At 38.5% G+C, this 15,753-nt stretch overlaps 1 protein-coding gene across 10 annotated transcripts in view; it reads right to left on the bottom strand.

The window, feature by feature from the left end:
* The window catches only part of LOC101157835 (teneurin-3), a 324,490-nt gene that overhangs the window by 22,222 nt on the left and 286,515 nt on the right, over window positions 1–15,753 (bottom strand). For 7 of the 10 annotated variants that reach the window (XM_023954876.1, XM_023954872.1, XM_023954871.1 and 4 more), the window contains 12 exons: window positions 13,010–13,187; window positions 12,497–12,517; window positions 7,343–7,467; window positions 7,147–7,254; window positions 4,515–4,669; window positions 3,582–3,683; window positions 3,239–3,412; window positions 2,905–2,964; window positions 2,478–2,640; window positions 1,459–1,597; window positions 1,185–1,290; window positions 846–988 (listed from right to left, as the gene is read on the bottom strand). In XM_023954876.1, the coding sequence (XP_023810644.1) occupies window positions 846–988; window positions 1,185–1,290; window positions 1,459–1,597; window positions 2,478–2,640; window positions 2,905–2,964; window positions 3,239–3,412; window positions 3,582–3,683; window positions 4,515–4,669; window positions 7,147–7,254; window positions 7,343–7,467; window positions 12,497–12,517; window positions 13,010–13,187 (1,474 nt within the window). The remainder of the gene's footprint in view (window positions 1–845; window positions 989–1,184; window positions 1,291–1,458; window positions 1,598–2,477; window positions 2,641–2,904; window positions 2,965–3,238; window positions 3,413–3,581; window positions 3,684–4,514; window positions 4,670–7,146; window positions 7,255–7,342; window positions 7,468–12,496; window positions 12,518–13,009; window positions 13,188–15,753) is intronic. The other 3 variants (XM_023954877.1, XM_023954869.1, XM_023954863.1) reach the window with 1 other exon arrangement.

The raw sequence follows: 15,753 nt of genomic DNA on the forward strand, positions 1-15,753 counted from the left end.
AAGCAAAAGTTGTCAAAACATTTGGACATAAGAGCCATTAAGAATATGTCAACACATACGCACAAATGAACACAGCAAGTGCCAGTTTCTTATATATGCACAGAAGCTAAAACAGTCACCTAACATGGCGATATAGCATCTACACCATTGACTGTATATAGATGTGGACTAAGTGACTCCTCCCCCCTTGCATTCCAAACAGGAAGTACCTGCTGGCCCCAATAAGTCAAAATCCCATAGTAAACTCCCCCAAGTTATTTCTCGGTCATTCCATTTGTCAGAATAACTATTCTTGCTCTCATACCTTTTTCTTAACATCTTCTTGCAAAGACTATTTTTGTTTGTACAATATTTTTTCTTTATTGCAAGTTATTCAAGTTATAAACTGACCAATCAGATGCCTCAGTAAAAGCATGTGGTGCCTGCTGTCACCCACTTCAAACGTTTAATTGACAGATTCTCCTAAGCCACTTTCAGTGGAAGGGGTGTGGCCTTTAAACAAGCTTACTCATGATTGACGACAGTAGTTGCCATAGAAACATTGACTCAGGCCGACTTAGACCAATCACAGTCGACTGGCTGCAAATGGAGGCGCTTGTATCACGGAAAAATGGCGATTGAACTGTCTTCATTTCGCTGGGGCCAGAGGTAAAGCATTTTTGTTATGGGTGACGTCACAGCCGTTCTGCCCAGTTCTATACACAATGATCCACACACAATTCATTTAATGGTCTTACTTTTAGAGGAAAACTCGAGTAAGACAGTATAGGATGTGTTAGCATTATTTGGAAGAACCGAGCCAGAAATTCAGATAAAAACAAATGTGAAAATTATAAGCGGCTCACTCGTAGAATGTGGTCCACCCAATCTGGATGCTTTTGGTAGCCAGCAAGCCACTGTTACCATGGTATGTGAACAGAACCAGTTCCTGTCCCTGAGCTGTGAGGGTCTTTAATCCTCCATTAGTTCCAATAGTCAACCAGATTACCTACAGACACATACGCACAAACATGGACAACAGAGAGATAGACACAAGACATCAGTGAAGGTGGGCAACCTTCTGCAGTATCTGAATCATTTTGACCAACAATGAGCTTTGGAAAAACAGACCAGTTGACATTAAAGCTCAGTCTGAAAGTTTCAGAATTATAAAAAGAATTAAAAAACAAAAAACAAACAAACACCTGATTATCAGGAGCAACCACACGGACAGGCATCCTGTTGGTGTCCCTGCGGATGCGGAGTGTGTTCCCGCTGCTGTCTGTCACCGCGGTAACATCCTCCTCATTGCTGAGAGGAAGAGCAAAGGCAAGAAATGACAGAGTGAAAATTGAACTCACTTTAAAAAGGAAGAAAAAAATCAGCAAAGGTGTTAGATTGAAGACTATTCCTGTTACATTAAAAGCTAAAATGTAAAAAAAGAAAATTCAAAGACGTGTTAATGCACAACAGACTAACCTGTAGCTGAAGTTAAATTTATAGTCCCCAGTGACTAGAGACATGGTGAACTGATGAGTCCCATTTGCATCAAACACATAGAGTTCTTGAGATGCTGGAGAAGCTACTTCATAGGAGCTGGGACCGGAAGCCAAAGAGCCTAAAGATGGGTGGGTGAAGAGATGGACTAGAATCACACATTACTTTAGAAATAGTCCAACATGGCAAAAGTTTAAAGTTGAAATTTATGAACTCCATTGAGATGAACTAATAAATACTGCATTATTTAGTGTGCAAAGTAATTCTTACTTTCAAGTTATTTTCTTGTCTGTATGGAGTTTCAACAGTAAAAGATGAAAACAAACATCTACATCCACTTCTTTGTAATTTTTTATCTCTGCCTCTAACAGTCAGGCTGTCTTACATCAACCATCAACTCAAAAATTCAAATGGACACAAACTCATACTTTTAAATGTAACAAATGACATAACGTTTGTTAATTGATCCAATGTTTCACTTTTTTCAGTGTTCATTGGATCTTTATTGGTCTTTAAAGAGATTATCTGATGAAAAGAACATCAGTTTTTTGGGTCAACCTATTATCTCCCCCTTTTCCTGGATTGGAACAAAGACATCTAAACCGTCACAGAGAACTTTAGTGGTTCCTCAGAAAACAGCAGCATTCGTAATCTCTCCAGTGAGTCTAGTATCTACCCTGATGCTTGCTAGTGGGACATCCCATAACCCCCCCCTGAAAGTGTCTAAAATGCATTGAGATCAGAAGACCAAACCTCAAAAATCTTTTGATTTTAGAAGAACACCTGTCCACCACATATATGGAAGTGGTGAGTCCTGCTGCTAGCATATACAATATATCCGCCCCCATCAAACAGCTAAAGGTCAGATGTGAAAGCCACGACAGTTGTTGCCCTTTTACTTTTGTCCACCTCATCCATCCAACAAACAAATTCTAATTCCAAACCAAAATAAATGATAAATGTTAATCATGTGTGTTCAAGTCTGCACTGATCATTCATACCTGTAGATGGGCAGTTGCGTCTAATTGCCCGAATTCTGATATTTCCCAAATCAGCCACATACAGCGTCCCATCCGGAGACACCACCAACGAGGAAGGGCAGTTAAGCCTGGCGTCTTTGGCGTAGCCATCCCCGGCTTGGTAGCAGTCACAGTTGGCATCGTTCTGGTGGACAGAAAAAAGATCACGTAACCCAGAAACAGCCTTTATGATACACACAAATGGAGACGCAACTGTTTCAAACATTCTTTGAGTTAAGTGTCAAGTCCAAGAACACAAGAACTGCCTAATATTGAATTCAAATCTCTGCCCAACCTGTTTACAGAGAGACCACTTAACACAGTGAGCCACTTAAAGCTATTTTGCTGTTAAGCATTTGCTCTGAACTGTCGACGACAATAATATGAGCAAAGCAGGTGTCCTTTTTACCTTGCAGTCACATTCAGATGGAGCTCCAGCTAAATGGGTAATTTCTCCATCAGTAGACACCTAGAGGGCAGAGCAAGAAGTACATAGTTGGAAAAGTGATGGCACTTTGCAGAAAAATAAAAGTGAAAACTGTAAATTTCAGAATATGACTTAAAAATGTCTTTGTTCTATTGGACTAACTTTACAAACAATTTGCATTGATAGCAACCCTCCTTTTAAAAGAATACATTTCCTAAAAACATGTCCTTATTTAGACCACTAACACTATTCATCTGAAGATTAAAAACAGGATCTCCACAGATCTGACAAAACAAAATGGCAGAAGAATATTTACTTGTCGAATACGGTGGATTTTCTTCTCATCAGTCTCTGCGATGTAGAGGATGCCGCTGTAGGACAAGGCAATAGCTGTCGCCCCCTCCAACATAGTTTGCACCGCTCTCTTACCCAGTGTGTATTCTATACCCGGCACTTGACAATGCATTGGGCGACCCGCCACAATACGAACCTAAACAAACACGTACACGATGATTTGATGAAACAGAAGATAGTGTACGTCAAGGTTTTTGGGAAAACAAGATGGAAGCTGTTCGAGTTCTTAACGCAAAGAAATGCTTTTATGAAGTGGCTTCAAATGAACAAATATGCAGTGATGTCAACATTTGTGGTTACAGTACCTGTCTGTTTTCAGTAATCTGCAGCACAACGTTGTTGTCCAGGACATACATAGAGTTATCCATAGGATTTATAGCAAGGTCTGTGGGCCACTCCAAACGGACCTGCATGCAGATCCGGGTATAATTATGGTGGTATTTGTAACAAGTGCATAAGAGCATATTAAAAAAACATATAATATGTAAGATTATACAAGTGCATAAGAGTATATAACATATTGAAAATTTTACAAACTGTTAACAAGATGTAAAGAGAACAATGAATTGTGTAGAAATGGTAACAATAAATAAAAAACAACACGCAGAATCGCTTTGAGGAGTAACTTCAGTGCTTTAACGGCTAAGCCCCATTTTTCCAAACACAGAAAAAGAAAAAGGAGTCAAATGTTCCACCTGCGGGAGAAAAGATGGATTAAGCTTGTTTTCGTGTATGCGTGCATGCATGCATGTAATACCATAAAGTCTAACTGCGTGAGGTGTAGACACAGAAAACAAGGTTATTCACTTCTTCCTTGCAAATGTGCTGCCTCTTGCATATCTGCCTTCGCTTCAGTCTTTGACATAAATAAAATAAAAAAAAGAAAATACAAAAACCAGAATTTCAATCTCATAAAGGAGTCAATTCCATCAAGTCGGGTTCACCTGCTGTGCTGATTGTAAGAAGGGGGGGGGGGGGGTGTTCACTTCATACCTGTTTTCACTGTAAGCATTTGAGGAATAATTGACCACTTTAATGAGGTAGGAGGGTTATTGCAACTTACACTGACTCAATATAATGCAGTACTTTCCTTTTAAACTTCAAAGAAATCATCTTTTGGCAATGGCTTTCACTTAGATCTATACTTTGGTGCATTTGATCTACAATAAAGCTCTAAATCACAGAACACAGACATGCAATTTATGTTCTTTTGCAGCATTAAGCACTCTGCACGGTACCTGACTTATGTGCATGCTGGTATCACATGTCAAAGGCCTTGCAGAGGTCAGGTCATTACTGCCCAGCACTGTGGAGATGATTCCATTACGATCCACCTTCCTGATCATGGTTCCATCCACAAAGTAGATCAGTCCATTCTTATCCACTGCAATGCCTGTCGGAACAGAAACACAGCTCAACGCACAATTAAGGATGGAAAATATCACTTAGGAAGCGGCTGGGCAGAAAAGAACTCAATATAAATGTTAAAAAAATCAATTTGTTAGACCAGAATTCAAGCACAGATGGGGTAAAATGGAAATTCTTGTCTTATTTTTGAACATGAACCAATGCTGCTATGTTAAGAAAATATTAATATCACAGCTCACATTTGTTAATAACTTGGGAGTAAAAGGAGAAATGAGCTACATTTCTGCGTGCTGAAATGTTTCATCCTTAGAGCAGAGTTTCCCATCACAGATTTTTTTTTTTTTTTTTTTTGCGTAGATACCTGGCATTATAGATGTAATTTGAAAGCCTTGAAGACAGTCCTGTAAATGCTACACTGGCTAAATTGATTTTCTGTTCCCTCCGAGCTGAAATAACATTTATAACTCTCACGGGATATGCAGCGCTGTAGAATGAAAAACTGCCATCCCAGTGAAAACGACAGAAACCAACTTGTGAAAGCTGTCTTCACTTGGCTGATGTGTCTCAGTGGTTCACTTTCAGCTGTCCACTTTTTCTTTCAAAGGACAAAAAACTGACCTATATAGAGATACAAAGTATTGAAACGCATCATTATCTCCCAAGCTCATTTCACTTTGAGAAGCTGTACTCTGGCGTGTGATAATTCAGCACTTCCGTCCTGCGCCTGACACGTACTGTTCTCTGCGGCAGCACGCTGCTGGGGTGCTGTGGGGGAGCGTGCACCACTTTTAAAGGGCAGAGAAGGATATAGGCTGACAGTTCATGACTCAAACTATAGAATAAATGACACTGGCTTCCTAGCTCTTCGCATTTTTATGAATATTATTAAAAATTAGAGCCAACAATTAGAATCTGAAACTATTTGACTTATTTCTACCAAATCCCTGCTGACAACTTGTTTGGCCTCAGGGCATTTCTCCCATCACTGACCACAATAAAAAAAAGAAAAATGCTGCGCTGGCCTCAGGCGTGAAGCCGACAGCGATCAGACAGAGCTCAGGTAACAAAACTGCTCAAAAAACCCCATCTCTGAACCTTCATTGTGTTCATCGAGCAGCTTTGCAACTGACGTCTGTACAAGATGATCAAAAGGGTTGGCTTCCAAACATGGTGGTGTGTAGCTCCAATGAAATAACATCTTTGATCACAATCCGCATGTTCTTTTGATTTTATAGTACATCTCCACACAGACAACTTCGGAAGTGGTACAATTACAAATTTCTATTCTCATCTTTATTGACTTTTGTGCAACTTTTGACCCAGTAGACTGTAAACGTACACATTAGGTTTTCTACTGTACAGGCCATTCATTGGTAACTTTTTGACTAATTACTCCAACTTGTTCTGGCCTATTTTTCAAAGTGTCAAAGACAAACCTCTCTCTTCATTAACTTGCATGGATTTGTAAATATTTTTGCCAAACTGAGATAAATCTATCCTGCTCCCCCAACCATGAAAGGGATCATTTTAGACTTAAATGCTCCATTCAGGTCAAAAGAGCTGTGAGATATAACATGTTAATGAGTTGGTAGGTTCAGACAAAATAAAACTAAACACAAAAATTTTATTATGCATCTACTTTAATGTGTACATCTCCACCTTTGTTCCTGCTCCCTTCTTATGTACCATGGGGCAGAGGTAGAGCGGTCGATTGCGCAAGACATCGAATCCCACACTGCTCCTGGTGGTTATAGGCTTGCCGCCATCAGTGTGTAATAAGTATACACTATTTACCATTTAGGTTCAAATGTTTGTTGTCAAATGCAATACCCCTTAAAAAAAGTGTTAGATGTCTGATGAAAATGGATGAAAGTGTGTAAATATGCGTATAAAATTAGTGTATCCAATTTTGAAATCCAACGCAAAGAAAAATGTATTTTTTCATTTAAATGAACTTGATCTGAGCTCAAAAACGTTTTGTGGCAATTTGTCTTTCGAAGAGAAGCAAACCTTTATCCAGTTACTGCCCGCTATAGGGCAGCATCAGAACTGCTTTTTCTGATTAAGCCGGCCCCTTACTTACATAAATGAGCGGGAAGTAGACGTGTATAACAGCAGTATCATTTATTTTGTTATAGTTATTCAGTTGTTTTGGGGTTTTTTCAAAATGTCTTGGTCAAATATAATATTGGCTTGCTTAAATAAAATAAAATCCATGAAATAGTGGGGACGTTTCTGGTGGCAAAGCAATATTTTAGGATTTTTAAGAACTATTAAACTAAACTGGGTTAAAATGTTTTTATATCTTGGCGAAGTAAATGAATTTAGTCCGTTTTCTAAATGTTTGTTGGGGTTAAATAAAAAAAAATACATAGGCAAATGTCAAATGTATCTATGAATCTAAAGTGTGTATTTTCCCGTGTAACAAAAAGCACAAAACTGGACAAAACATGCAGAAAGCTGCAATGTAAATTCATGCAGTCTTGTTTTGAGTGCATGTACCTTTTGGTCCCAGCAGCTGCGCCTCCGGAGCTTTTCTCCCATCTCCACATCGAGCCTCATCAAAGGGAGGGCACTGCTCCCCTGTGCCTGCTACTACCTCTCCATTACCTGAACACACACAAACACACTGAAACAACTGCTGGCTGCTTACTTTTCTGCCAACATGCTGTTTTGCTGGGGGAAAATTGCTGCTTACTGCTGAGGTCACGGGCCCCGCTGAGCATCTTGGGTCGGTATATTCGTCGTGAATTAGTGTCCGACACATACAACTGGCCTGTTACGGGGTCAGTGGCCAGGTAGTACCTGTGAGCTGGGTTGTTACTGAAAAGGAAAGTGACAAAATAACCTTTCATCAAATATGTGAAAGAAAAAAAAAGCAGTCATTTCTTGTTGTCTAATATTTTAGGACTGATCATCACTGCCAAACTTTAGATTTTGATTCACAAGCTGAAATTTCATATAAAATATGAAAAAGATTCAAATAAAAATGGATGTTTTTAATGTTATTTTTATGTCTTAAACCATGTGTTAAAAAAACCTTTCATGAAAATAACATTCCAACTATACCTGTCATGAATATACTGTAGTTTGGTATTTTTACAATAAAAACTAACATAAAGAAGCTGTTTACATAAAGTAAACCAACAGAAAGCTGATTAACAGACCTAAATCCTGATCATGTTTTTTTAAACTATCTGTCAACATGAAAAAGAGAGAAAAAAAATAAAGGTTTCTCATTTGTCCCCAGTGGATTGAAAAGAATAAATTCTTGCTTCAGATTTGATCTTAAAACAAAAAGAAGTATAGAAACTAAGTTTGAGGAGGTGTCTCCCTCAAATGCAGCATTGAAAGGGTTTGGCAATTCAATTATTACAAGATGGTGAAATGAAGGAAACATTTTTAACCTCCCAATAATGAGCAGCTAATGACTGTGGGGCAGGATGATGCACTGAGAGCCAAGATGAGCCCCTGCCAGTGAAGTGCAGAGCAGTGAGACCGATGCAGACACGGATCCCTCCCTAATGAACAGTCAATGATTCATGTGCTTTTCTTTTTTTTATCCCATCAACAGACAACCTGTTTGACCGCCTCCCTCTGAACTAAAACTAACCAGCATTTGTTGACCTTTGATAGAAATCATGGTAGTCCAGGTTAGTCAGAGGCGTTTCGTTCATTTGCAGGTGGAAAAATCAGATCTGTGGTCAAAAGTCAAACTATTAAGGCTATTTCAAAGGCAGACAGTGTAATGATATAAAGCTAGCAGTGTTAATTGCTTCCATCTACTGAGATTGAGAAAGTTTAATAATTAGTTGAACTTTAAATGTTTAAATAATGTCAACATTTCAGAGTAAACAAATTACTAGGCATAAATGAATGTGATTATACATATGAAGTGATTTTATTTTAAAAAAATGAGATAATTACCAGAGTTTGACATGGATTTAATATGTGATATTGCCTTACATCAGATGTACAAACGTGTTGATATAAAAAAGGAATCATTTGAAATGCTTGGCATGCTAGTTCACACCTTCAGAGTTAGCTTTGGTGTGAATGATTTGGAATTTGACCGTTTGGATGGCGACAGTCTTCGTGCTCCGGCTCTGTTGTACCAGAGGATGATCTATGGCTACACAGATTAGGTGGGTGCAGGTTAAACTCAAAACACGCCCTTGCTTAAATGAGGCATTCAAGGACAGCCTTTTTTGGCATGCGCACATGTTCAAAGAACACGTGACTTTTGCCACGCCCACATGACTTGTGCAAAAACAATGTAAGCAAAGCCGGTAAAGACCGGTGTGTATGTCTCTTTTCCTCTTTTTCTGTTATGAAATTCAGATTTCAGTTTGGATGTGGCGAGTGACGGTGGGAAATTTGGACAGAAGAAGAGATGGGCCATCATTTATCTGTGGGAAACTCTTAATGATGTCTGCCACACTGTCATGTAAAATCCATCAGACAGGCACGCACACACACACACACACACACACACACACACACACACACACACACACCAACACACACACACAGGGATTGATATGTACATATGTACTGGCCTCAGGCCCGGAGTCTCAGTGGTCGCAGATTATCAGCACACGATCACAGGGTGTTAATTAAGGCAGCTAAAAATAAACTTAAAATGTCATTGAAAGAGACACAGTGTTTTTTTCTCACTAGCGAGCCCTTCACAGCAGGAAAATACAACAAAGAGGTATTTTGAAGATTTAAAAACAAGACAAAGAAAATCCAGAGCGATGACCTCCAGACAATTCTGTGGTCACTTTTTATCCTTTAGATGTGACGTGTTTAGTGATTTGTGGAATTTGAGCTTTAAATTCTGAAGTAATAATACTAATAAAAAATATTAGCCTCAATTGGAAGGAAATTTATGTACATATAAAACAATAAAAACAGCCTATCAAATGTCTCAGAGATGTTTAAATCATGGTCCAAGAAAAAAACAGTTTAAATGAAAAGGTCAGTTTAAACAGATGTGTGTTCAGATTAGATTTAGAGACAGGAAGTCCAGGATTCGGATCTCTGGGGGCGATGAGTAAAAGCGGAGCAACTTGTTTCTGATGATATGGCTGACAATACAAGCCTCCGAGTGCGTTTATATTTAAGTTAAGACACTAAGGAGAAAAGAGAGATGAGGATGACACTTAATTATCAACTTCCCAAAGCATTCCAAAGGATGTGAATAAAGCGGAAAAGGATAGAAGCAAGGACAGCTGGAGAAAGAGGAAAAGGTAAAGGAAGAAAAATGGGTGTAGAGAGGAAGAGTGAAGACACACTGGACGAAGAATGCAGAATGAGTGTAATGAAGCTAAGAGGATAAAAGCATCTTAACAAAAAAGGAAAATATAATCAGGAAGGGGAAAAGCAGGCAAAACTGTCACAATAATACTTGTTTTCTTGCAGAAGAGATAATGCTTTAAAATAAAAGTGAAGGCAAATTAAAAAGCCGAATTTGGATGAGTCACAAGCCCAAATCAAATCATTGCTTTGCCAGAGGAAAAGAAGCAGCATTGCTCTGCTCTGCAGCACGTGAGGAAGAGGATATAAAAGAACATTGACCGCATGAAATAGAAAAAAAACAAATCAGAGCTAAATTCAGAGCAGGTCCTCTTGACCAAAGGCCACTTCTTTTTTATTTTCATCTCATTCCTCTCATTTTCTGATCCACATCTTTGAAAGTCGAGCAACAAAGATGACAAAAAAAATTAATAAATGTCAAAAGTTGTAAAATTGTGAGAAAATTTCCAATTTAAAAGTAATTTTTTTTGTAAATATACAACTTTATTTTCATAAAATTACAACTTTTTTTGCACTGGTGTTCTAATCTCTACTCTCCTTGATCATTTATTCATCATCCAGCTCTCCATGCCTCTGTGCAGTCCGATTCATGCATTGTCCCTCATTCCCACTTCCCTCCGGGGGAGCGGGAGTGAGTTCAGACTCCAGTTGGGTCGTCTGCGCCCCTGTACCTGACCGTGTACCTCGTCTCGGGGCTCGTCTCTGCTCCTGCTCCTACACTTGGTTGTGGACCCTGAGAAGCCTGTGAAGCCCGTCTGCTGGACTATTTAAAGATGTAGTTGTAGAGTTAGATAAGATAATTCTTCTCTAAGAGTTCTGGTACATCGCTTGTCTGTCTTGAAGGAAGATCCCTCCTTCATGTGGACACCCCTGAGGTTTCATCTTTTTTGCTGGAATCTGTCTTTTTTAGTAGTTTTTCCTTACCGCAAAGGCGGGTCTAAGGACAGGGATGCCCAGTTTAGCCTAGTCTCTAAACTCTGTTTAGTTTAGCCATTACCTATTGAATTCTATGAATTCATGTTCTATATAATTCATGTTCATTACAAAGCCCATTGAGATGACTATTGTTGTAATATTGGACAATATAAATAAAATTGAATAGAGTTTTTGAAAAAGCATGATTTTTTTTTTGTAAAACTTCAACTTTAAAAAAAAATTCTTGTAAACTTTTGACTTTTTTTCTCATAATTTTAAGACTTCATTCTCACATCTTTATCCTTTTTTTGTCCTTTACGGTGGCCTTAATAAGTCTGTCGTAACAAAGTCTTTCAGATTAAAAGATGAAACGTTTATTTCTAGGAAAGAAAAAGAGCGTAGCAGAAAAAAACAAGGTCCTCTGGACTTAGTTTTTTGATGACGCTTCAACTCTTTTTCAAGGGGTTTTCTCAATTTCTCAGTCATGGAGTCTCAATGCGGGAGTCTCATATTTAAAATTGAGGATTTTTTTTGCACTCCTGATCTGTTTAGGAATAACATATTTGACATTAAATGTGGTAAAAGAAATGTTTAATTGCTGTTTTATCTGCAGTTTGTTGAGGGATCCATGTCTTTCAGGGGGGGTGGATGAAGCAGCCTGCATTTACACAGAGTCTTATGTCTTGATGACATAAATATGTACATTTCTGACCATAAAGATTGGTTAGCATTTGCTGAAGACCACAGACGGTACTGTGGCTGTATCAACGTAGCTTTGAACAAGCAGTTTTTCAAACTTCTTAGGAAACTGCAAACTATTTTTTCAATAATAACCTTAAATACACTAAACCCGAGGAGGTTGGAAACTGAGCAGAAAATAAAAAAATCTTGCCCCCCCCCATCAAGTTAAACGTGCAGGATAGGAATTGCAAAGACGTTCCCACATGCAACGACCAATAGACACAAAAGGTTTCTAGACCTGGATTAACAATGCAGAACTTTATTTGGCTTTTCTTTATTCGGGTTTTATAAAAAATATCTGACCTCCTCCTTTTTTAACATGAGCTTCCACATCTTTTGCAGCTGTCAAACAATTTAGATTCATCCTTTGACGCATGAATCATTTGTTTCAAAGACTGAATCGTGCAAAATATAATTTCCAAAGTAGTTATTGCATTTTTCTCTCTCTCAAAAAAATAAAGGTTTCAGCTGCTTTACATTTTCAAGACTCTTCTCAGGAGGCTTTTGGACCACCTTAAGCCCCTCCCACAAACTTCCTTGCGGGGTCTGCTTGCTAAGAGCTGCGATATAAGTGATGATCTGCTGCTCATCTGAGCTGACAGCAGAAGAAATAGCTTGACTATGTGTGAAATCATGCCAAGGCAAAAGGAGAGTGACAGCGAGGAAGACAAAAAAGAAAGAAAGAAAAAAAAAACTGGCAACATAGATGCTAACAAATAATCCTATTTTTCCCTTCACGTTACACCTCTCATCTTCTTCTAATCATCATAATATGCAAGATTTTGGGATATTAAAAACAAAACAAAAAGACATTTGTTTTGAAAGGGTAAATAAGATAATAAAGAGTTAACAGGTGAAAAACACTAATCCCTCTTACCTATGTCTGAAATCTTTGTTTCTTTAAAGATTGCAAGCAAAGGCAGGAAAACACAGAAGAACCATGAGTTAGTAAGACAGCTTGATTGACATAACAGTGAAAATCAGTGCAGTAAGAAATGACTGGAAGAAAGGCAACACTTAAAGATGAACTATGCTATATGGAAATCAATAGGACAGAATTTCAGATGGCGGCTAGAACAGAAACCACAACAATTCAGCACTCGAGAGAAAGCATTTACGCCACAAGGCTGAAAGTCTGACACCTAGCAGGAGATAATGAGCTCAAAGAAGGACACCAGTCCTCTCAGAGAAGGTCGGTCTGAAAAATGTCGTTTTAAAGCTTTATACCTTGACAAATAAATCTAAATTGGCCTACATTTATGATGCAAATATGTTTTTTTTTTGCGGTAAATGATGTCTATAAGGCTGCTGTGACAGAAGAAAAAGATAAATGAGGTTCAAGTGCGAATGCGGTTGTAGCCATTATTTAATGCTCCCTCCCGTTTTTTACCTCAACTCCATGACACTGGTCACATTCCCAGAGGGGAAGATCCTCCTGATGTAGTTGAAGTCCCCGACAAAAATGCTGCCATCTGCTCCACACGCAAGAGCAAGGGGCGCCAGCAGCTTGTTGCCCTCCGCCTGGCCGTTACAGCTGGGGCAGGAAATGCTGCGGCGGCGGCCGTTTCCTGAAAGAGGATGTTTACATCGGTTTCCATTGACAGAAGTAATTCATTTCAGTTGTATGAATGAATTTTGTCTTCTAACCCCAAATTTGGTTCGATTAGACTTTAATGCCAAGTACAGTTTTTTTTGGTTATTTTCCCAGTAACAACCGCTAGAGGGCGCTGTAGGTGTTTTCCTCAGTAGTTGCTACATACAACAACGCAGAAGAATTTTTGTCCAAAAGAAACACGGGCTATGTCCGGATTCCCACCCCAACCCTTATAGTGCACTCTATAGTGCGTTCGCAATTTTGTAGAGCTGTCTGAAGCTACGATTCCAAAATCGTGTGCCCTGGAAATTTCCCAGAAGTCTCTGTGAAAAAACAGTGTGCATCGATGCCAACTAGATCGGTGAATATAGACCACAATGCATTGCGTCTGAACATTTTTTACCAAAAATATTTTTTTTAAACAAATTATTTTGAAGAATCATCAACGTTTTTATCTTCAGAAGACACTGGACTCATAAATAATCGTCCCAAAATGCTCATTAATTAGATTCTAACTATGTGAAATTGATGACGTCATATCCGGCGTTTAAAAAAAAAAGTAGTGAGCATGGCGTCCAAATTGCTTTTAAAAGGCACTACATTGTACCGCACTATATAGTGTTTTAGTAGTTAGGGGTTAGGGTGAGAATTGAGACACAACCATGAACTTATTATTTTTCTTATTTGCATTGAGACATTATTATTCTTGTTTTTATTGTTCCCTCCTTGGACTATTGCAGGACAGCAAGTGGTCAAACTGGGTCACAGGGACAAGGAAGTACCGCTGAAAGCGAAGTCACTCAGACTAAAGATTGCCATACAAAAAAAAGATTACATTAACGGACAAACTCAGACATGAAAACGTCCTTACTCATGTTTTTGTAGAGCTCTTCAAAATACGGTAAATGAACCTGATTTCTCAACGCCATCCGCTTCTTCCGTGCATTGTAAATAAGACAAACAGTCAATGCTTCTATGTAGAGATGAGGCTAAAATCTTCAAGTATATAAACACATCTTTGAGCGACACGTGTGTTTTTTCCTTCTTTTGTTACTTTTTTTTGGAACTGTAGATCAAATGTGGGCATGTAGTTGTTCTAAGAATCATTTATAAATAAAATTGGATTGGCAGAGTTAACAAACTAACACAAATAGCCAGAATTTGATCTGGAGGAGAAAAGCAACGCCATATTGACGATAAAAAAGTCCATTTATGGGTTTATTCTGAGGCCTCAGAGTTCGCCTGAACTGAACCTGGGAGAGGTGTAAAGTGAAATCGATTTCTTATGAAAGCATAAGTAAAGTGTCAGCTTGGAGAATTTCAAGCTCAGCTCATAAAAGAAAAAAAGTCTTTTAGCTGCTTCTGTCAATTAAAGAGACATAATCACAGGTTGTCAAATTAATACTGTTTTTATATACAGTAAGAACTACTCAATTGGAACAGAAATGTATATGATGTAAGACGGGGATTTTTAAAGGCTGCTGTGTTTGATGTTGCATCACTTCAGCAAAAAGATGCCCATAAAGTACAAAACTGTTTTATAGTCACCACTAAAAAACTATAGAGACCGAATAGCTGCCAGGCTCTAAAAAAATGGATGTTGTGGGATTAGATGCTTCAAACATCTTTCAGTCTAAACCCTTTCTAACGTCAGCACAGAGGAGCTGATGGTGTAAAATCCTCTAATCACCCATAAACACCAATAAAATAAGCAAACTAAGGTTATAGATAAGCTCCTGCTAATTGTAGGTGTTATATTTATTAGTTAAAAGTCCCACTCCAACCATCTTTTGGTCTTTTGATTACAATCATGCTGTTTTTAACTAAAATTAAAAAAATAAAAACTGTCCTTTTTTTGGGACATAGTTTCTATAAAATGGCAGTAGTTCATTTGAGATCTGTGGGGGGACTAATTTACAGTTTAAATGACAACATTTATGATTTGGTTTGATTGAGAAATGAATGATTTGTGCCAAGAACAACCTTATTTTGAAAAACTGGAAGTATTTTTATTTTGAAGGTGACTTTTAGGAACTGTACAGTGTGTTAGTGGTAGTTTGTTTTTGCCTGCAGGATTGAGCGGCAAGTTCTCGTACTGTTCCTGTTCAATAAATGCTGAGCAGGATCGTTCTCAGAAGAGCCTGCGACATTTAAGCAGAAGCTTCCATTACGGAACAATTCGACTCTGAGTTATGGGCGGGACTGTTGACGGAGCAACCCGCCTACATTTCCCATCATCCCTCTGTTTACATGCTCTCCTGCTTACTTACAGCCCCTGAAACCCCAAACCTAACATTCTTGGTGGAACAATCATTGCAAACAATATTGGAGCTATCCAGCCGCACAGCTTTGAGCTAGTGGATGCATCAGAATGGAGCGGAGCAGGGAGCTTGTGGCTTGCCGACTGTAGGTTCTACATCACTGCTACAAGCTTTTTCCAACTGCATTTTCCTGATTCACAATGATTTGAATAAGGAAATACGCAGACGTTTAATTTTAAGCTTAATTTAGTTAAATAAGCATGAGAAAATGGCAAGTCA

Source organism: Oryzias latipes, chromosome 1 (assembly GCF_002234675.1).
Source record: "Oryzias latipes chromosome 1, ASM223467v1".
In the NCBI taxonomy this organism is placed as follows: Eukaryota; Metazoa; Chordata; class Actinopteri; order Beloniformes; family Adrianichthyidae; genus Oryzias; species Oryzias latipes.